Source organism: Rhododendron vialii, chromosome 4a, assembly GCF_030253575.1.
Source record: "Rhododendron vialii isolate Sample 1 chromosome 4a, ASM3025357v1".
NCBI classification, from domain to species: Eukaryota; Viridiplantae; Streptophyta; class Magnoliopsida; order Ericales; family Ericaceae; genus Rhododendron; species Rhododendron vialii.
This window is the reverse complement of record NC_080560.1, coordinates 29688216-29712048: the sequence shown is the minus strand read 5'-3', so window position 1 is coordinate 29712048 and position 23833 is coordinate 29688216. Positions and strand designations below refer to the sequence as shown.

The following is a 23833-nucleotide window of genomic DNA, read 5'->3' as shown; positions in this document are numbered from 1 at the left end:
AGGGAAGAGAGTGGAGGAAAATTTTGGGGGAGAATTTTCGGGATTGGAAGGCAAAATTTATAGGAGAAGAATAGCCGTGGGAGAGATTTCGGGATTGAAATGGCGAATTCAACAAAAATGGCCGCCGGATTTATCGTGGGGACTGGAAGTTTACGTTCCCATCCTCTTTTTTTGGTGTTTGTATATATATACTAGGGACAATATTGGTATTATGGAAAAATGAGGATGAAATTATAAGTGTAAAAAAAGTGTCGAACGAAAACTTACGGAGAGACACCTGAGAATGATTCTTTTAAGTCCCCCAGTTTTTATTGATAGAGGGTTTTGGTGTTGAGTGGTGCTACAGTTCCCGACGGGAAGATTCCCGATCGGAATCCCGACGCCCCGCCGGGCATACTCTGGCCACCAGACGGCCGATTCGAGCCGTCCAAAAATTCTAAAAAAAAAAACCGAGTGGGTTTACGCGGGAATAAATGGCATCCGACATGTCTAAATGGCCGATCCAAGCACTTCATTTTTGGCTGATCCAAACACTCCAATTTTGGCCGATCCAAACACAAAAATGGATTGTTTGGATCGGCCATCTACACACGTCGGATGCTGTTTATTCCCGCGTAAGCCCACTCGGATTTTTATAGAATTTTTGGACGGCCCGGATCGGCGTCCGGTGGCCGGAATGTGCCCGGCGGGACGTCGGAATTCCGGTCGGGATTTTTGGTCGGGAAGCTAGACTTTCTGTTTGGTGTTGATGACATCCTTCAAATTATCTCCGCCTGAGGAAGAGAAGTCCCCTTTTCCTCCAAATTAATCCCCCGGCGCCACGTCATCCAGAGTGTCAAACCAAATGAAAATCACGTGTGGTGTCTAAACATGGGTTAACTCTTCTACTCCTCCGGTAAAAATTTAACCCTTGAAGGTTTTGAAAATTACCCAAATTAATGCCACAACACCCCATTATATCTCACCGATTAAAAAATGGAACGTGCAACCAAACAAATACTCCCTCCGTCCATAAATAAATGTCCGGCTCACAAACTTAAAAACATGTGATTTTTTTTGTTAAAAGTAAAAAATTTAATTTTTTCTTTACAATTTGAAAGAACTCATTAGTATCTATTGATTTGTGAAAAAAATTTGAATTATTTAGTGAAACAAATGCATCTTTCTAGAGGCATAGGTTTGCGATAAGGATATTTATTTGGGAACAAAGGGAGTATAATACCGCACATATTTGACCACAGATTTTAGTGGGGCCCACTTTTAGATCTCACACAAATGATTTAATTTTTATACTACACATATTTGGCAGTGTTATCTTTAAAAATTGAGTATTCTTTTCATTAATGTTAAGATAACTATTAAGAGATTGGGAATTGATTTCCACACTTTCTTTTTTACATTTCACACTTTTTTTTTTGTCTTTAACCACAAATCGTTTGTGTAGAACCCCGAAATGAGCCCCACTATTTTTAAGTGGTATGCAAGTAGCTTGTAAAACTATGGATTTTTTTTAATTTTTTTTGGTATTAGAGTTGATTCAATAACTTTAGATTCATATGTTCCACTCTCAAACCAACCCAAAACTCCAAAAATTGAAATGAAATGGTTAAGGCCATTAGACAAAATACCTAGAGTTTTTGTTATTGGGCTATATATTTTGGGTTTTGGGTGTGAGGTTTAGAGTTTGAGCTGGAAAAGGGATAATACATTGATTGAAGTCCTATATGTATTTCAGTGGTCGAAAAACTCCAAACAACTAAAAAATGGAACCTCATTACAGAGGTCCCATTTCACTCTAACACATACAATATTTGTGTTTATGGGTGCATGGATGTTATTATAGGGGAGAACAATAGAAAAAAGTTGAAGTAAAAGAATAGAATAAAATTCTCTCCGCCAGTGGAGTAAAAATAGGCTTTTCCTCCGAACCAATACCTTTTCTGCCACCTCAGCCAATGGTAGAAAACCAAAGCATATAGTACAAAAGTAACAAAACCAAGGTGATTCTGCCACCTCAGCCAATGGTAGAAAACCAAAGCATATAGTACAAAACCAAGGTGAAAATTACGTGCTGTGCTGTGCTTGGACTCTAACTTAGGTTAAAATTAAACCAACTCTTCCTTTATAAAAAGAGACATGGGATTGATTTTATTAAAAGGAAGTTTAATGGATATTGGTGTAATATCTGGGCGAAGAGCTCTGATGAGCTATGTTTGAATTGGCGCCTATGGATTGTGGAAAGGATATGGCCGGGTATCCATTGGATTGATATCAATTCCATTGTTTTGCTGGGGTCGCTCCCCGGGCTACCGGATTACCGCCTAAGATGATGGTCAAGATGATAATATGATGATTACGATGATGATTGATATATCTCTCTTTGTCTCATTTGTGGTGATTGAAACTTAAACAAGATTGTTCTCTCTCTTACGATTTTGCAAGCTAATGGATTATTATGCTATGTTTTTATCCTACTTAATCCCATGTTTATTATGTGGCCTTAGTATATCGTAACTTACTAGATTGGTTTTGTGTTTCATAAAACCTTTTCAGGAAATTCGGGTTAAAGAAGGTCTATCAGTGCGAGTGAAAGATATCAGTTATCATGGCTAAATAAGGAAATAACATGCTAGTGAGCGGCGCTCTGTGTGCGAGCTACAATTATATAATTTTAAAGTTGTAATTAGTGAGCACGCTAGACAGTTCTGAATATAATATTTTATTTTTAATTTACGGTCCTGGGAGTTTTGAATAAAAAGAATAATGATAAATTTTTTTTTGGTTGTGTGATATCTAGGCCTGGGGTGATTTTTAAATCACTGGCCATGTCACGAAATTTCTACCCGTCGGATTTGGGTTGTGACACGACGCCATCGTCACATTGTGGAAACTGGCCTCACTCTCCTTGCTCATGCTTCTGTTCCACATAAATATTGGCATTTTTGCGTTTGAAACAGTGGTTTACTTGATTAACCGCATGCCTTCTCGCGTCTCCAGCAATATTTCCCCACTTGAAAATCTATTCCGTCAACCGCCAAATTACAAATTTTTACGAGTTTTTGGGTGTCTATATGTTATCCATTTCTTCGTCCCTACAATAAGCATAAAATCTCCTTTCGTTCTGCCGCTTGTGTTTTCCTTGGTATGGCCCATCTCATCTGGGTTATCGGTGTTTATGTCTATCTACCGGTCGTACTTACATAGCCCGGCATGTCCGGTCTGATGAATTTAATTTTCCATTTTTAAGTTCATCAATTCCAAGTCCATCTTCTAGTATATATGTCTTCGCAACCAAATTCTGTGCCTTATGCATCATACCCTCTCCACACTTCAAATTCAATTTCGAAATGTCCGCGTACCAATTTTCCACCCAATTCCCCGTGCCCAAGCTTATCCCCTCCTTTACATATATGCTCATTCTGTTGTGCCTTTATCAAAAACTCCAAAACAAATACTCCATCCTTATCCCAACCCAAATTCCCACTCAGGTGCCACTACTTCCCAAATTCAAATTCCCACTCTAAAAACTCCATCCTATCCTCGGTCTCCCACAATTTCGGCATCTAGCTCGTGAAACCACTCCCCACCAAATTCAACCGGCCCACTCCTTATCTCAATATTCTCCAATTAAAATCTCTTCCTCAATCAAGAGTCTCACTACACTTTCGGAGAGTCCAACTCCCAATGAATCTTTATCTTTCTCATCTCCTCACACAACAACTCGTCAAGTTCCCCAAGCTTTCCTCAATAATTCACGTGGTCTAAATCTTATTGTGGACTTAACTTCCAAACCCTCTCCCGCAGCTCCGATAAAACATCGTACTCATCTGATGAAACTTCGTCACATGCCCTCTACGCCCAAAGCTTTACTTACCCACTCCTCTTCTAACCTAGTTGATCTCATTGAACCCACTTGTTTTTCAACTGCAAATAAATCCCCTTTGTGGCGTCACGCCATGTCTGAAGAACTCAATGCTCTCATTCGGAACGGCACTTGGAGCCTTCATCCTCCTTCTCCTAAGATGAACATTGTTGGATGCAAATGGGTATACCATATCAAACGCCGAGCTGATGGTTCCATTGAGCATCATAAAGCTCGTTTAGTTGCCAAAGGATTTCACCAACAAGAGGACTCGACTATTTTGAGACATTCAGTCTAGTTGTAAAACCAACTACAATTCGGATAGTCCTCTCTATTGCAGTATCTAATGGCTAGCCTGTTAATCAATTGGATGTTCATAATGCTTTTCTCCACGGTCAGTTGACTGAAGAGGTATATATGCAGCAACCGCCGGGATTTATTGACAACAACCATCCAGTCTATGTGTGCAAGTTACATAAGTCACTTTATGGCTTAAAACAAGCCCCTCGTGCTTGGTTTTCTCGGCTCACGACATTTTTGCTCACCCTTCACTTCCATCCATCAAAAGCAGATTCATCTTTATTTATCTATCGGCAAAGCGGTATCATTATATATGTTCTTATTTACATTGATGACATTCTTGTCACCAGCAATTGTTCGTCGCAAATCCAGCGCATTATTTCCTCACTTGGCAAAGAGTTCGCTATCAAGGATCTTGGCTTGCTTCATTATTTCTTGGGTGTCGAAGCCCGTACTTCTTCCAAGGGTTTGTTTTTATCTCAACGGAAATATATCTCAGATCTTCTACAAAAATCTGGTATGGCTCATTCCAAGCCCGTCCAGACCCCTATATCTACCGCCACCAAACTTACCGTTAAAAGTGGCACACCTATGTCTGATCCGAGTCTCTACCGTCAGATTGTTGGCTCTCTGATGCAGCCTCTTTTTACGAAACTATTTGCAAGAAGAGATTACGAACTTGCTTATGTTAAAGATTCTCTAACACAAATAAGTATAAACTAGAGGTATTCTCTCTTCGAACACACAATTGTGAGAAAACTCTCAATTTTCATTAATTCAATAAACAACCAACTTTTAATGTCACCCTATAACTTATTTTATACTAAAAAACTATGACAAAAAAGGAATCAGCAAAACAAGAAGCTGAATCCTGGTAAATCGCTAATTGACTCAATAATTACCAAAATCAAAAGATTTGAGATATTCTCAAATCTAAATACTAGAGAATAAAAGAAAACATGCCAAAATAGATGGCACTTAAAAAGCGGAATATTCAAAAATAATTTATTATCAAAATAAAAAAACTAGATATCTATTTCTTAAATAGTAAACTGTTTTCATTCTGCATCACTCTCTCCAATATCTTACCCTCACTTGACCCGATATTTCCTTTGCTGTCAACAAGGTCTGTCAATACATGCATTCTCCCACCGAGGAACATTGGCAAATCGTTAAGCGCATTCTCCGATATCTTCAGCATACCTCCACATATGGTCTTTTTATCCAACAATCTTCCCTAACACATCTCCAAGCATTTTCTGATGCTGATTGGGTTGGTTGCATGGATGATCGTAAGTCAACAGGAGGTTATGCAATTTACTTGGGTTCAAATCTTATATCATGGTCTTTCCGGAAACAACGCACCTTCGCACGCTCTTCAACAGAATCTGAGTATAAAGCTCTAGCGGACGCTTCCGCTGAACTCTCTTGGCTACAGTCTCTATTATTTGAGCTTGATATCACCTTCTCGCAACCTCCTATTTTGTGGTGTGATAATCTTGGAGCCACGTATTTATCTGAAAATCCGGTATTTCATACTCGAACAAAACATGTCGAGATTGATTTTCATTTTGTGCATGATAAAGTGGTTCGCAAAGAACTCCAAGTTTAGTTTATATCCTCCAAGGAACAAGTAGCTGATATATTTACCAAGGGCCTACCTATATCCTCTTTTCAGTTTCTACGTGACAAGCTGCAGATCCATCCACTGGATCCTCCATCTTGAGGGGGGCTGTTGGATAATGATTGTTGAGATAATTATTCAGTGTTGAGATAATGGTTGTTAGATATTCAAATTCAAATATACTTCCATGTGTATCCATTGTAACAGATTCTCTTATATAAATACAACACTCTCAAGCACAAATTGTGTGAGAGAACATTTTATTTCCCAAATACAAATTCAACTATATGAATAAAATTAAATAAAAAGGGAAGAGATGCGCAGAGAATTAAAATTGATGACAGGTTGTTAGCCACATGCATGGATTGCTTATAGATCAGTAATACTCTTAATTATTCCCGTTAAAGTTGCATTCGAGCAAAAAAAGCTTTTCAAATCCTATATTCGTTCAACTGTCACAAGAATGATGGAATAGATTAGCTATCATCCATTGTTACAAATTTTTGTAATGATGCATAATTTTGCAATTGTTGTAAATTTTCGTCAAAATGTATGGTATTTGAATTTCATCTCCAAACAAGTCCACAACCGAAGGCGCCCCAATGCTCACTCCAATCTCTAGTACAACTTCCACCAACTTCGCATTGATAATGTTCAAACTCTTTGGTCTTTTTTTTTAATCTTCAATTGCATTCATTTTTTTATACATTCAACCCATTTGCAATTTTTTTAAACATAAAGATTCAATACGCATGCATTATTATTCGCCGAAAATCATGTAAAACAAAAGAATTTGGTCATAGAGATGCAATAGGTTTGATTTAACAATTTTCCCCCAATAGTATAAACTTACTAATTTTTTTTTCTACGATTGATCGGTTTCGTTACTCTTCCATATAGTATAAGACCGATCTTTATTTGGTTGCTTATGGTTTTTCGGATTGATTATCCTTTTTTCTCTCACATATGTATTCACTATTCATTAATATTGTTTCCGGTTATACCGGCACTGTTTAACGTATATGAATTTTTATGTAGTGCTAGGACCATATATTTGCAGGGAAATCATCACGAGCATAACGAAGGGTTTCTCTCTCTCTCTCTCTCTCTCTCTCTCTCTCTCTCTCTCTCTTAATAATACTCCAGTATTTAACGACAACTCTCTCTCTCTCTCTCTCTCTCTCTCTCTCTCTCTCTCAATAATACTCCAGTATTTAACGACAACTATTAGTCACGTGTCACAGTGGCACCCAGTGACCTGGATGTGATATAGAAATGAGGTCTTGCTTTGGATTTATTAGATAGTATATTGGAGGAAGTCATCAAGACATCAATAAAAATTTCTCAAAATTCAAAGAAGATAAAGACAAGCCGAGTGCATCCAAATTCGTTTATTTTCCTATATATAAACTTTGGTATCCAACCTAGTTTACATGAATCTCGATTAATTTTAGGAGATCAATTCCAACCGAACTAAAAAATAAAGACAAAATCCCATATGAAATTACCTCAAAATAATCGATAGTACCTAAAAAGCTTCGAATCTGAGATCTAAAAAATAAGTAAATCGCCAAATATCTTGCTTTGGCCACCGGACCAACTGCATAATGTTACTTTCATCCCAACTTCTATCCTTCCGTATTTATAATTCATGCTCATGTAGGCACTTACGTCACTTTTTTTGTTTTGTGGTAATACAATTATAGGATGCCGAGCTAGCTTGCACGCACCTCAGACGAATTCCTACAACCCCTTGCATGTTAATTTTACACGTTTACGCGTGAGGGTGAGGTGGCCTCGAGATTTTTTGGCAAAAGGATAATCAAACCTAAGACTTTAGGATGGAGCAAATACTTAAGTTTCAGGCCAAGACCACTTGGCCAAGTTGCCAACCCTTTAGAGTTAACTTACTTACATCACTACTTTTAGAGTTGAGTTTTGTTAACCCTCCACTTAAGAGAGTGAATATTACCCTCATTCTTATTAGTTGAACACCACAGAGTGATGTCATGCTTATCATAAAGTGTATTACACAGGTGGGACTTATACCATTTTAACCAATAAGAAGGAGGATAATGTTTACCATTTTTTAAGGAGGTAAACAAAATTGCACTCCTATTTTCAATATAAAACAGAAGGGCTCACCTACATAAATCCATCCTAAAAAATTTCTTCACTCATAATTGATGTTCATGTAGGCACTTACGTCTCAATTTTCAATATAAAACACAAGGGCTCACATACATAGAATCCAATGTCAAAAATTTCTTGACTCATAGTCAATGAATCCCACCCCAGTAATGCTTAATTTCCATGGCTTCACAGAAACCCCATCAGCTTCACTTTGTCCTATTTCCATTAATGGCCCCTGGCCACTTCATCCCTATCATTGACATGGCCAAATTAATAGCCCAACACGGCCCAACTGTCACTATCATCACCACCCCTCTCATCGCCGCCAGATTCAGCCATACGATCAACCGCGCCGCCGCCACCGGCCTCCCCCTCCGCCTCCTCCACCTCCCGTTTCCTGTGGAAGCTGGCTTACCGAATGGCTGCGAAACCCTCGAAACTGTCACCTCTAAAGACTTGCTGAAGAAATTTTTCGTCGCCATAGACATGTTAAGACAACCGTTCGAACAATTGTTGGAACAGCTGGAACCCAGCCCGACTTGCATGATAGTTGATAAACATCTCCCGTGGGCAGCCGAAACTGCCCGTAAGTTTCGGATCCCGGGAATCGTTTTCGATGGCATGAGTTGCTTCTCTCTCTTCTGTCTTCACACTCTATATGTATCCAAAGCGCATGAAAGTGTTCCTGCATCAGAGCCCTTTGTTTTGCCAAATTTTCCTGACACTATTGTATTGACAAGATCCCAACTCCCCGGAATGTTCAATCCGAGTTCATTAATAGATATGCAGGATTTTCGCGAAAGAGTAAGAGTAGCTGAAGCCGAAGCCTATGGGACCGTGGTTAATAGTTTCCATGAGTTGGAGCAAAGTTACGTAAACGGAATTCGTAAGGTGAAGGGAGGAAAAGTATGGTGCATTGGGCCACTTTCGCTCTGCAACAAAGATAGTTCGGATAAAGCCCAAAGAGGAAACAAGGCTTCAATTGACGAAATCGAGTGTTTGAAGTGGTTAGATGAACAAGAGCCAGGGTCTGTAATCTACGCCTGTCTTGGAAGCATTAGCCGTCTGTCTCCTTCGCAGTTAATTGAGCTCGGGTTGGGCTTGGAGTTATCCGGACGCCCGTTTGTTTGGGTTATAAGAGGCAATGAGAAAGCCGAGAATGTGTACAAGTGGATCGAAGAAGACGGGTTTGAGGAGAGAGTGAAGGGGAGAGGACTTGTTATCCGTGGTTGGGCACCACAAGTACTCATATTAGACCACCCGTCAGTGGGGGCTTTCTTGACCCACTGCGGGTGGAATTCGACTTTGGAAGGAGTATGTGCTGGTGTCCCATTGGTAACATGGCCGATTTTCGCGGAGCAATTTATCAATGAGAAGTTGGTGGAGGTTGTACTGGAGATTGGAGTGAGCATTGGGTCACGGTCGGCTGTGGAATTGTATGAGGATGATAAGTGTGCGGTGGTGGCAGTGGAGAGGGAAGCAGTTAGGAAAGCGGTGGATGAAGTGATGGCCGGAGGAGCAAAGGCGGAAGAGAGGAGAAAAAGGGCGAGAGAATATGGAGAGATGGCAAAGAAGGCAGTGGAAGAAGGTGGTTCTTCTTATTTGAATGTGGAATTGTTGATTCAAGATATGATGGAACATGTCAATGGCATGGGACCAAAGGAAGAACACGAATGACTTCTAGATCTTCAAAATCACTTTGAAAAAAAACCATCTTTTTAATATTGTGTACATGTATCGATCGAGTTGCAAAACAATCATTTCATTTTCTAAAATTTTTTCCGTACACTTATCGAAGGTCACTTTTTAAATTTGCATATTAAAGATAAAAAAGTGAGTGGTCTTGGTTTTGTTTTTTCCTTTTTTTTTGAATAATAAGGTGGACGAAAATCACTCTCCTATATGTTTTAGTAATGGGTAATTCCTTGCCGAATGTTTCAATCGGATACCAATTGCTTGGATGTGTTTGAAAGCCTTGAGATGACTTGCATAAGAAATGTTTTCTAGGTTTATCTTGTGCTAACAAATGGTCCACTTATTGATGAGCGAACAACGGGAATTGAACCCGTGCGCGGTGGATTCACAATCCCCTGCATGCCTTGATCCACTTGGCCGCATCTGCCCCTACCTCCACACAGGTTTTGGTCTTTATCTACGATAAGATATCCTATCTTCCCTATTCACGCTATCAAAGATTATACGGTTGGTAGAAGATCATAAGAAATGCTAAGGTACCCCTCTAATAATTTGGGCGCTCAATTCATAATATATATATATATACACACACACACACACACAGAGTCAAGGTCCGGTGAGGGATCTCGCATTTTATTAAAATGCAGGACTCTCCTTCCCGATTGAATTTCGATGATCCGAGCTGTTCAAAGTGATCAGAAAATGATTTTAAAGGTCTTCGCGAGAAATCAGCAAAAAAAATGACCGGGAAGGGCTTCATCCAAGCAGTTTTCATTGAACGGTTAAAAAAAAAACTGCTTGGATGAAGCTCTTCCCGGTCAATTTTTTTGTTGATTTCTCGCGGGGACCCTTAAAATCACGTTCTGCACACATTGAACGGTTCGGATTTATAAAATTTGATCGGGAAATGAAAGTCCCGCATTTTAACAAAGTGAGGGATCCCTCACTTGATCCGTGGTGTGTGTGTGTGTGTGTGTATGTATATATACACACACACACACACACACACTCGGGATCCAATGAGGGATCCCGCACGGGCTTACCGTGCGGGACTCCCCTTTCCCGATCGAATTATGACGATCCGAGTCGCTCAAAGTGTGCAGAACGTGATTTTAATGGTACTCGCAAAAAATCGGCAAAAAAATGACCGGGAAGGGCTTGATCCGAACAGTTTTTTACTGAACCGTTCAATAAAAAACTGTTCGGATGAAGCCTTTCCCAATCATTTTTTTTGCTGATTTCTCACGGGTACCCTTAAAATCACGTTCTGATCACTTTGAGCGGATCAGATCGTCGTAATTCAACCGGGAAAGGGGAGTCCCGCACGGTAAGCCCGTGCGGGATCCCTTAGGAGATCCGGACTGTATATATATATATGAGCAATGGTATATTATTTATGGTGAATATTATGATAATAGGAGACATTATAAAGACCCGTATAGTATTTTTATTTTCTTTAATTATTTGTTAAAATACAAGATCATATTTTGGAAATTTAAGTTGTGTGTTTATTAATGTGGTTGTACGGATATACGTGCCGTTGTGTACCGGACGAAAGTTCTTTAAATTCTCCGATGATGAAATAAAAGAATGATACATTTGAGAGTTTGAATGTGGACTCTCATAGCCTAAAGAACCATAAAAAGGCCAAAAAGCTAGAAAAATCCAAAAAGCCCGCCAAAGCCCAGGACTGGGACCTGGACAACGAACGACATACTTACTAAAACGTACGGTGTAGTAAAATTTATTTTACTACACCGTATGTGGTCTTGAGGTATACTGCATGGTGTTTCTAGTAAAAGTTTTGACTAGCTCAGAAAGTTGTCAGCCACGCTTATTGGAGCCATTACTGAAAATCGGCTTGGCCAGCCTAGAAGCCACCTCCGCCATTTGCATTGATATTCTTTGGCTTTTGCCTATAAATACACCCTCCTTTTTAGATGAAAGGTACCCCTCAAAGTCTTGAGAAAGTTACTCCGACATTCTGTTGACATTCTCTCTCTCTACAAAAATTCTATTCTTCTTCCCCTCCAAAGCTTAGTACACTACTAGTTTTGGAACTCCACCACTCCAAAGCTATCCTCATTCAAGCTCAAAGCTGAAGGTATAAAAGCAAGTTTTCTTGGGCTAAGCCTAGACTTAGTCCTGAGGGGAGTTTTCTGCATCACACTTAACCTGTTTGTGTTAAGTGTTGATTTAAAATCATTTTCAAAAGCAAAATAAAACAAAAACTAATGACTGTTGATGAGCACATGATATTGTAGATAATTGGTGCGATTAGTCCCGTTTTATATTGTTTTATCTTGTGTTTATTTAGCTTTTATAGCGATATTGTACGTAAGGTGTGTTTTTAGTGTTTTCAGGTAAACCGTGCAAATAAGGCGTGTTTTGACGCCATGTGTCACAACGCAAATCTAACGGATTTGAATATTGTGACCGGCCAGTGAGTCCGTCTCACCAAAGGCCTTTATTGACCCTCTTTTCTTTTTTCCTTTTTTTTTCTTTTAAAAAGAAATAACCATAACATTTATGGAAGCTTTCTCTAATAATCAACAATCACTATTTATTCATTATGCTAAGATCAACATAGGCTACACTCTTCTCTTATTCATTCATAACCATAACATAAGCTTAATAACATTGTTACTCGGCCCGCCCTCCTAATCCTGGTTACCTGAAAAAGGAAAAATTTCAACTACATAAGCCACTGCTTGTGTGAGATTATAAATTACCAGAGTTACATGAGCTACCATGGAATTCTTTTTATCAAAGAAAAGCAGGAATCATAACTTCAATTTTTCATGGCTTGAACTGTAACCAAATCAACTGCACATAACATAATACTGCATATAACACAATACGATATACCATTTAACGATTTCTACCGGTATTGAGGGAGCGACCCCCAACGCATATACAGTGAATTGATCAATTCAAGCGGACACCCGGCTGTGCCCCTTTCCATTCCGCCCTTATTACGTCATTCCCACTAGTATCTTTAACGTCCCCTAGATTCAAGGACATCGTTCAGATGTATAGGTAATACGTTTTCATATACTGTTCAAATCATCATAATTCCATTGTATATTTGCTACAAAAGAATTCAAATGTTAAATAATCATACTTTTGTAAGCCAAAATATAAATTTTACGAAAAATTCATGTAACAGGGATAATTCATAACTCATATTTCGTTCCGCCCAACTTGGCTTATGATTTACTACTTTGAATGACTCGTACCTATTTCTTTTCCTCTTCTTTCCTCTTCTTTTCTTTCTCTCCTTTGTTTTCTCTCTTTGTTTTCTCTATTTCTTGGTGGAGTGTGTGGTGTGATGTTTTTGAGGTGTGTGGAAAGAATGTGAAAGGGCATGCCTATTTATACTAATGAAGGAAGATTCTAGATCAAATCAAATCATAGATCATAATCTTATAATATCTAAACATAATCTTATACTATCTAATAATATCTAAATCAAATCTTATATAATCTAAGTGAATCCAACTATATCTAATAATATCTAATAATATCTTATATAATCTAACAATATCATGCAATATCTTTCCAAATATTTCCAAATCAAAATCCAATTATAATCTTATCATATCTTGCAAGAATTAGTGTATCTAGAAGGATCTTGCATAATATTTCATTATCTAAAATCTAGGGATATTCAAATAGGATTTGATCCGATTCGCCCTATAATGAGATGTCGCCTCTTTCCGGATTAATTGTTTTGGTTCGCAGGGATAATGTTAACAGGGTTAAGGCAATAACATTTTATAAATTGACACATATACAGAAAATAAGTCACAAACAATTTACTCCCTAAATCCTAACGGTAAGTGGCCTGTTAAATGATTATCCCCTTACTTTTTCCTTATTCTTTTTTGTAGGGAGCTATTGCCGAATAGATAAAATAATAACCAAGCTCGTGATACGAGAGATCACGGGTTATACACGATAGAGATAAACCACCATGAGCGATGGTCGGCGATACGAACCAATGGCATGAGAAGTCATTGGTTGAAACTGACTGTTCGGTAGATAGTAGCATACCATTACATTGGTCCAAATAGCTAAACAAGGACCAAGTTGCACAATAAGTCATTGGTCCAGGCAATCTGTTCGGCAACGAGATGGCCGAACAAGGAAAGAACTCCAATCAAGTGTTGGAGCATAGCGAACATTCTAGAAGAATCTAGAAACAGTGGTATTCCGTTAAGGAATAAGATCCCGAGAATGCAGGATCTGGAAAAGATACCCAACGATAATGGGATGTTTGGCCAGTTATGGAAAGGAGTCCTAAAAGGACTAAGGTAATGAATTGATAAGAAAAACGAGAATCCTGGATATCCAGGGATTCCTATACGAAATAGGAATCATAGGGCAACAAGGATGCTTGAGCAGCAAGCATACGCAAATCTATAAATGTGAGGTAAACCTAGAGGAAAAAGGAACGCAATACGTTGCATTATTTGATATTTCCTACTGATAATTAGGGTTTACTGATAAGTAAGTGATACTAACTTTGCCATCGGAGGGCCTTTGCCACAAGAGGCAGAGGTGCACTCACCCCCTGTCTATTTTGCAGATTAGGGTTCCGACGACGAATTAGGGTTCCGGTGAAAAGGCACGAACAAGCCGTAGCAATCCAATTGATCCGAAGCATCAATTGTTTTCATCCCCTTACAATTGGCGCCGTCTGTGGGAATCGAACCAAATTTTTCTGAAAAATAATCATGATGGAAGAAGATCCAGTTACGCCATTTAGTCCAAAGGACCAGTTGGGTGGGGGAAGAGATAAATCCCCACCAGGTGCTCCGAGAAAGCCCACTGGTAGACATGACAGAGACAACTCCAAAGAAAAAGGAGATAAAACTGCTACTGGCTCCACGAGAAGGAGTAAGTCTCATCGAAGAGAAGAATTAGTCGCCCATTCAAGAAGTATACACAATGATAACGATGTCCTCGATAAAAGAGAAGGGAAATCGAGAAGTACGCTCGTTTGATTAGAAAACGAGAGTACGAGATACAAGAGTTGCAGCGGGTACGAGAGCACCCAGAAGATTCTGGACTTTCTCGAAGGAGTTCCCAGAAGAACAGACGGACTCTGGTAGTCCATAAGCAGGCTCATTCACGAGGGAGAAAGAGCAGGAGTCCTATCATTGGACGATATGAAGCTTCTCCACGAAAGAGGAGAAGCAGAAGTAAAAGCCGAACACCGGAAAGAAGGGCCTCTTCACGAAAAATGAGGATCAGAGACCGAAGTTTCACCCCAGAAGAGGAGGAAACAAGGAAGCATCATCGAGACAGGTACGAGAGGCCTGATGCTGATTAGGTCAAGGCTACATCTCATAAATCGAAAGAGCTCAAGGATGGGACGGTGACTGCACGAGAAGCAGCACGCAGGGCCCTAAGTAATATTGCAGCCTCTCCCTTTGCAAAGAGGCTACAAGAGGCTAGGTTGCCGAGCAGAGTGAAGCACGGTACATTCGTACTTTACGAGACAAATACGGATCCCGTAGCTCACATACAACACTATCAACAGGCTATGTTCATGCACGAGGGGGATGATGCCATCTTATGCAAGATGTTCCCCTCCAGTCTTGGCAAGGTGGCTTTAGCTTGGTTTCATAAACTGGCCCCACGATCCATACGAGGATGGAGGCAGTTGGCTAAGGCATTCACTGCTCGGTTCTTGACAAGCAGAAAAGCCCCAAAAACTTTTAAAAGTCTTTCCACCATGAAACAGGAGGAAAATGAACAGATCAGGGATTATGCAAAGAAGTACTGGGAAACTTTCAACGAGATTGAAAGCTGCAGTGAGGAGTATGCAATTGCCACCTTCAAAACTGGATTGCCTGTTCGGGGAAAGCTGCGTCGCTCATTGAATAAACATCCGGTAGCCACATTGGCTAAATTGATGGAACGGATAGAGCAACACGCCAGAATGGAGGATGACATACTCCGTGAGGATGGTAGGACTGTTGCCGAGCAGCCGAAGGCACCTGTCAAAAAGGTGGATAAGCCAGAGCCCAAAACTTATAGAGAGAGAAGGGAGTATGGGCAGGCTAAGAAAGAGCCGTACAAGGATAAGCAAGCTCCTGACCCCAAATCTTTCTTTTCTATCACTACGGTTTGGAAGGAACCAATTTATAGGATTCTTTATTGAATAAAGAATCAGCCCTATTTTAAATGGCCCCCAAGTCTAGGCGGAGACAAGGACGCAAAATGTGCTACGAATCAGCATTGCAGTTACCATAAAGATTGGGGCCATATGACTGAGGATTGCGAGATGTACAAGAGACACCTTGATGATTTGGTCTCTCGGGGCTATCTCAAGGAATTTATCCAGGAAGATCCAAAGCAGAAAGGGAAAGCCATGGAACTGGGTTACGAGCAAAATCCTAAAGGAGTAATCCACATGATACGTGGGTTGGCCACACCTTATACGAGAAACGAGATTAGGCTTTTACAAAGGCAAGTCAAGCACGATCAGCATGTAATGCGATTGGGAAACAAGAGAGGGCGAAAGAATGATGTGTGCAATGAGAGCATAGCATTCACAGATGATGACCTGGGAGAAGTCCAAATACCCCACAACGATGCTTTGGTCATAACCCTACGAGTTGGGGAATATGACATTGAGAGGATTCTAGTGGACTCAGGGAGTTGTACAGAGGTGATGTACTACGATGCATTCAAAAAGATGGGGCTGGCCCAAACAGACTTAGAGCAATCTACAACACCTTTGTTTGGATTCGGTGCAGGAGCAGTCTGGCCTCTTGGAAAGGTAACACTACTTGTTTGGGCTGGATCAGTAGTGTTGAGGACAGATGTTTTAGTAGTCGATGTTCCTTCCTTCTATAACGCCATTATAGGGAGAACATGGCTGCATAAAATGAGAGCAGTCTCCTTGACTTATCACTAGATGGTGAAATTCCCAAGATTGAATGGGGTTGAGATACTTAGAGGCAATCAGAAAGTGGCCCAACAATGTTTGATTTCCATTATAAAAAGAGCCCCAAAGGCCCACCATGTCCATACGTTAGAAATACCAGATCAACCAACTATCGAGGATGTTGGAAGAAATTCGGCTGAAAAGGTGGTTGAAGGCTTGGAGAAGATTCAGATCAACGAGACTAATCCTGAAAGATATTTCTTAATCGGAGAATCATTAACAGCGGATGAAAAGGCTGAATCAATAAGATTTCTAAAGGAATATGTTGATGTATTTGCATGGGTACCAGAGGAAATGCCCGAAGTAGATGCAGGTGTGATTTGTCATCATTTAAACGTTGATCCTCAGCATAAGCCGATCATTCAGAAAAAACGGAGGGCAGTCGTGCAGCATGTGGATGCAGTAATTGAAGAGGTCGATCGTTTATTGGAGGCCAAAGCAATACGTGAAGTCTACTACCCAGAGTGGTTATCCAACACCGTTGTGGTGAAGAAAAAGAATGGGAAGTGGCGTGTCTGCATAGACTTCACAGACCTAAACAAGGCATGTCCAAAAGATAGTTTTCCTCTTCCAAGGATTGACCAGTTGGTTGACGCAACCGCTGGTTATGAGCGAATGAGTTTTCTCGATGCATATCGAGGATATCATCAGATTGCTATGTTTGGGCCTGATCAAGAGAAGACTTCGTTTATCACACCACGAGGGTTGTACTGCTATAGTGTTATGCCGTTTGGGCTAAAGAATGTTGGGGCAACATACCAAAGACTTGCAACCATCATGTTCAAAAAGCTCATTGGAAAGACTATGGAAGTTTACATAGATGATATGGTGGTGAAAAGTCAGGATAAATGAGGGCATATAGCAGATTTAAAAGAAGCTTTCGAAATCCTGAGGAAGTACAAACTGAAACTCAACGCCTCGAAATGTGCGTTTGGAGTTGGTTCAAGAAAGTTCCTGGGCCATTTGGTGACCATGAGAGGGATTGAGGCTAACCCAGATCAAATCGCAGCCCTACAAAGGCTACAAAATCCCAAAACCACTAAGGAAGTCCAAAGGTTGACTGGAATGGCTGCAGCACTTAATAGATTCATCAGCACGTCAAGTGACAAGTGCAGACCTTTTTTTCAATTATTGAAAAAGAGGGAGGGATTCGAATGGGGAGCAGAGTGCGAGCAGGCCTTCCAGGACCTGAAGAAGTATCTGGCCGAGCCCCCACTTTTGTCAACTCCACAGCCAGGTGAGTCTTTAATTCTGTACTTAGCCGTTTCTGAGCATGCAGTAAGTGCAGTCCTGTTGAGGGATTTGGGAATCGAACAAATCCCTATTTATTATGTTAGCAAGACATTGCTGGATGCAAAGACAAGATATCTGCCCTTAGAAAAACTTGTCCTGGCACTTAGGACAGCCACAAGGAAATTGCCACACTACTTCCAAAGCCACAAGGTTGTAGTTTATACTGAGTTTCCATTGAAATCACTGCTACGAAAAGTAGACTTCTCGGGAAGGATCTCGACATGGTCCGTCGAGTTAAGCCAGTATGATATCGATTATCAGCCACGCACGGCAATCAAAGGCCAAGTGTTGGCTGATTTTATGGCGAAGTTTTCTTCTACGGTGGCTCCCCTACCTCCTACGAGAAAGGAACATGCGACTAAGATATCACCCATGAAGAATCAACTCCCAGCCGAACAGGACCCTATGGAATGGAAGTTATTTGTTGATGGATCAGCATGTAATACTGGTTTAGGAATTGGGGTTGTCCTTTTTCCCCCTGAAGGAGTTTTGATCGAATTATCTGTTCGGCTTGGTTTTAGTGCGTCAAATAATGTGGCTGAGTATGAGGCACTCTTGGCTGGATTAAGGAGTGCAAAAACCCTGAAAGCGGAATGGGTTAGGGTGTATTACGATTCACAGCTTGTGGTCAATCAACTATCCGGGGAATATGAAACTCGAAGTGAAAAGATGGTGGCCTACGTACAGGCAGCCAAAGACCTGCTTGATACCTTCGAAAGAGTATACATTGAACAGATAAGTTCAGGACAGAATGCTCATGCAGATTCATTAGCTTGGTTGGCTGCAGCTATACCAATTGAGTTCAAATGGAAGGTGGCAGTAGAATATCTGAGTGAGCCGAGCATTGGGAGAAGTGTGGACTTGATCTTGGACGTGAACCAAGGACCAAGTTGGATGGACCCAATCGTGGAGTTTTTACGAGATGAGATACTCCCTTCTGACAAAAAGGAGGCTCACAAGATAAGGACCAAATCTGCTAGATTTTAGCTATCCCCAGAGGGTAAGTTATACAGAAAATCCTTCGCAGGCCCATATTTGCTATGTGTACATCCTGAGATGGTGCAGAAATTTTTTCATGAAATCCATGAGGGAACATGTGGGAGCCATGCTGGGGGCAGATCCATTGCCCACCGAGCAATTACCCAAGGCTATTGGTGGCAACACATGCAGGAAGATGCAAAGGTGTATGTGAAGATTTATGAGAAGTGTCAAAAATTCTCACCAATGATTCGAACACCCGCCGAGGATTTGGTGCCTTTGACAAGTCCCTGGCCATTTGCTCAATGGGGAATGGACATCGTGGGTCCACTACACAAAGCAACTGGGAATCAAAAATTCCTGCTAGTTGCAACAGACTATTTCACTAAATGGATTGAGGCAGAACCATTGGCCAAAATCACTGAACCTATGATAGAAAGGTTCGTGTGGAAAAACATCATCACTCGCTTTAGGGTCCCTTACTCATTGATCACAGACAATGGATCCCAATTTCAGAAGAAATTCAAGGATTTTTGTGTCCAGTATGGAATACGAAATTATTATTCTACCCCAGCCTACCCTCAGAGTAATGGGCAGGCAGAGGCGTCTAATAAAACTATCCTTGACGGAATCAAATAAAGGCTGGACAAAGCCAAAAGGAAGTGGCCTAATGACTTACCATTAGTGCTGTGGGCTCACCGAACAACGCCTAGGAGGTCTACGGGAGAGACCCCCTATTCATTGGCATATGGAACAGAGGCTGTCATACCTCTGGAAGTTGGTCTTCCGACCAACAGGACTGCATTAGTCGAAAGTGGGGGCAATGACAGGGCCCATGAAATTGAGCTTGATCTCGCCGAGGAAAGGAGAGAAAGGGCCTTAGTCCATCTGGCTTCCTACCATGAACAATTGATGAAGAGCTGTAATAAGCACGTTCATCCTCGAGAATTTGGTGTTGGAGATCTTGTACTACGGAAGGTGCTCGACAACACCAAGGTGGCCAACGAAGGCAAGCTGGGGGCCAACTGGGAAGGCCCGTATCGAGTAACCGAGATTGTAGGCATAGGGGCCTATAAATTGGCAGATCGAGATGGTAATCCAATTCCGAGGCCTTGGAATGTCCATAATCTACGAAAATTCTTTGTTTAAGAAGCATTAAGTTCTGTTTTAGATTTCACTACATGATTGTGTGGGAATTACGAAAATAATTCCCTTGTTCTAATTTTGTTATTAGAAAGGGGTACGAATAACGCCCTTTTGAGTTTCACAGATTATAAATAAAATCACTTTTTGCAGTATAACTATTGTGTTCTTGGTATTTGTCTTTAAAATACGAACTACGGGCTTGGTTTCCCTCATTCGTATTGGGGAGCAGGGAACAGGCACCTATAGGCACCTATAACAAACACAAGTATGAAAAACTTGTGTGGTTTTTAAGTACGTGAAACTTAACAAACACAAGTATGAAAAAACTTGTATGGTTTTTAAGTACGTGAAACTTAATAAGTACAAGTATGAAAAAACTTGTACGATTACAGGATTTGCTAAAGTACTCATACATGAGCAAACAAGTGATTAAGGGATCAAAGTACGAAATACTTAGATAAACTATATGCATCTGAACACATGCAAATATATGAGGGGAGCTGAGCAAATTACATAGTTATGCCACAAGGGGCCGAATACCTGTATCATCAAAAGACTTAATAGTACTGGTGCCACGAAGGGCCAAAAACTTACGGTCACACAGGACCAACCAAACTTTTCCAAAACATAAAAACAGTTCATAAACACAACAACTTACCTATCAGTCCACATTCTGGACCTCTGGAGGAGTTTCATGTGGAATGTCAGTACTGGTCCCGGTCACGGCACCATCTCCATCTGGATTCTCCTCCAGGATGATGGGTTCAATGGTTGTGTCATGGACAGGTGAATCATCAACAATGGTACCACGGTTGTCAGCAGGGGTCTCCTCATCAGCCTCAGCAAAGTCTTCAATTTGCTGATCCACGTCTTCCTCTAAGTCATCTACAGTGCTTGAGGCATGTTTGCTCGGCAGATCATTCTCCACTCAGAGGATTGAGTCTTCTACAATGCCAACCTTCGTCAGACAAGCCTCCCAGCTGGAAGCCCAGATTTGATCTTGTATAGCTGGCATCTGTTCCACGTAACTGGCCGTGGCAGTATCAAATCCCTTCTGGTAGCCTTCCTCCTGAGCAGCCTTCTTGGTTTTTTCTATTTCTACCAAAGCCTGGTGAAGGCTGTCTTCGGTTGTCCCGAGCTTGACTTTTGCCTCTTCAAAATCAACCTTGGCTTTGTCTCTCTGTCTCTCTAGTCTTGATATGGTATGGAGCAGCCTGGTGTTGTTGTTCAACAGCGTGATCCGTTCGGTATCAGCATCCTGGAACTTCTGTCCCAGTGTAATCGTCTTTTGAATAAACTACAAAGAAAATCAACAAGATGTTAATGTAAGAAAACAAAAGGAACATGAAGCATGCTCAAAAGTGACGAGAACACTATACCTTGATCCCACTAACGAGGCCAGTGGAGAGATAAGCCGATCAGGTGCGGCCTCGGACTCTTTCTGCATATCAACAGGAAGCAGCAGACCTTGAGCGAGTGCAAGTGCTATTTCTGAAGAACTGGCACTATCTCCAACGTGGACTAGCCGATCACCCCTAATGAGTTGGGGGGCCCAGCTTTGAGGAAGCGCCTGAGTGCTCAGCGATTGGGGTTGTTGGAGTGAAGCTGCGGCTTGGGCAGTGGCGTCTCCGGCTTCTTCACTCCTGGGATGTTTGTCCCGATGAGCATCAACAGCCTTGAGGGAACTATCGTGTTCCCGAGGATAAGAAGATGATCGTGTTGATCCCCCCTATTACGACGAGATCGTGGGGGGTGGGGGGGCAGTTGAAGCCACCCGCGCCACGTCCCCGAGTGGAGGCGGTGAGAAGGGTGCTGAGATTTAGAGGTTGACGAGTCATAGTATCCAAGTTGGGAAGAGATGGAGTATAACATGAGGAAGAAGATTGGCTAGTAACACGATTAGAAGCAGGACGTTTGGGTTGTTGTTGAGGGGCAGTTTGACTTTGAGAGGATCTACGGAGTCTCAAGCGTGGTAGTGGGACGCCTTCTGAAATAGGAACTTCACCCAGCTGCCCGGCTATCGTCACTCTAGCATTAGCTCTTTGGCTCCTTGGCTGGGGAGCAGTTGAAGTAGAGGCGGCACTGGTGCTGGTGTGGGCAAGTCTCCTGTCAATGACACCTCTGTAAACAGGATCGTACCCCATCAATATGTCAGCGTTACGACCCCGACTTGCTGTTCGGGTACCAGGTTCGCCTGTGTATTTTAAGATCCTGTTGATGTCCTCTGTTCGGACGTAGCTTGGCTCTCGTCTAGGATGCCTATTAGCGTTTTCAGCTGCAAGATCGAAATTCAGAAGTTACAATTAGACACATAGAAAAGCTACGAGAAGACAGTAAACGAGAATTGCAAAAGTCAAAAGCAAGAGCATACGTGGATAGCACCATATGTGGGGGCAATGGAGCCCCACCACTTGGCCATCTTCCCCTATAGGCTCGAATGCTCCCGTTACATAGAAGAAATCGATCCCGTGGTCGCGAACAGAATCTGGCAGATTAAGTACGAGACGTTTGTCTGCCCTCCTAACCTTGAAGTAGTAAGTATTGTACTCGGGGTTTAGTACTATACTATACCACCATTGGATATCCCAGATTCCTAATTGGGTCCCTAGAATCCCATTTAGGGCTATAATCCCCATTATCAGCCTAAAAACGTTGGTTGAAACTTGCATGGGAGTAAGACGATACCAATTCAGAATCTGTCGGAGTAATGGATGTAGGGGGAAACGGACTCCGCCCTCAATGATAGCTACGATTGGGATACACATCCTGTCCTAGGAACCAGCATCCCTATTCGCGCCTAATGGAGCAAGTTCGAGTCCTACATTTTCAGGAATGTTATACTTAGCTCTAAATGCCGCCATGGCAGCAGGGGTGTCACAGAGTTTCCTAAATTTGCTAGGCTTTGGATCATGTGCATCCGCCATGAGTATACTCAAAGAAAAAGTAAAACTGGAAATGGGCACTAATCGAAACCCTAGAAGTGATCCAAAATCTGAGAAAGAGATCTCAGATGGAAACAAATGGAACAGAAGAGAAATCTTAATGGGAAACCTAAACAGAAGAAATAGAGATCTTACGAGTTTAATGAAAAGGTCCCTATAACACGAGCAAGTTGCAGGCGGCGGCTATGGCGGTAGAAAGGGAGTTTTTTCGCCTAACTTTTGAGGAAGACAAGACGAGACACAGAGTTTTGGGTAAAAATTCCAAAGAAAATCCCTCTTTGGGATTTAAATGAGAGAGACGGAGACGAAACGTCTCGTCTCACACCGTTGCAAGTTAAAGTAACGAAAAGCCGGTGCCGTTCTGACAACGTTTGATAAAACGTCAGTTCAAAATTAATGAAAGGCATACGAAGCATGCCACGTGGACTCACTACTCCGAGATGGTATAATGACAAAGGCGCCAAAAAACATCAATAAGTATCAATACTATGACTGCTCAGGATCAGAGGAAATTCGGTCTAAAGTTTGTCTCTAAAGCTTCACCCATTACCCCCGAACAGTGGAAAATAAGTAAAGCTGGGGAGCAATTGTAGGGAGGTATTGCCGAACAGATAAAATAATAACCAAGCACGTGATACGAGAGATCACGAGTTATACACGATAGAGATAAACCACCATGAGCGATGGTCGGCGATACGAACCAATGGCATGAGAAGTCATTGGTTGAAACTTTCTGTCTGGCAGATAGTAGCATACCGTTACATTGGTCCAAATAGCTAAACAAGGACCAAGTTGCACAATAAGTCATTGGTCCAAGCAGTCTGTTCGGCAACGAGATGGCCGAACAAGGAAAGAACTCCAATCAAGTGTTAGAGCATAGCGAACATTCTGGAAGAATC

General features: G+C 41.4%; 1 protein-coding gene across 1 annotated transcript; it reads left to right on the top strand.

The window, feature by feature from the left end:
- The first annotated feature begins 7925 nt into the window (after window positions 1–7925).
- On the top strand, window positions 7926–9871 carry LOC131324693 (UDP-glycosyltransferase 73C3-like). The gene has a single exon (XM_058356769.1). The coding sequence runs from the start codon at window positions 8100–8102 to the stop codon at window positions 9594–9596; it is 1497 nt and encodes a 498-aa protein (XP_058212752.1). The 5' UTR covers window positions 7926–8099; the 3' UTR covers window positions 9597–9871.
- Window positions 9872–23833: the final 13962 nt, after the last annotated feature.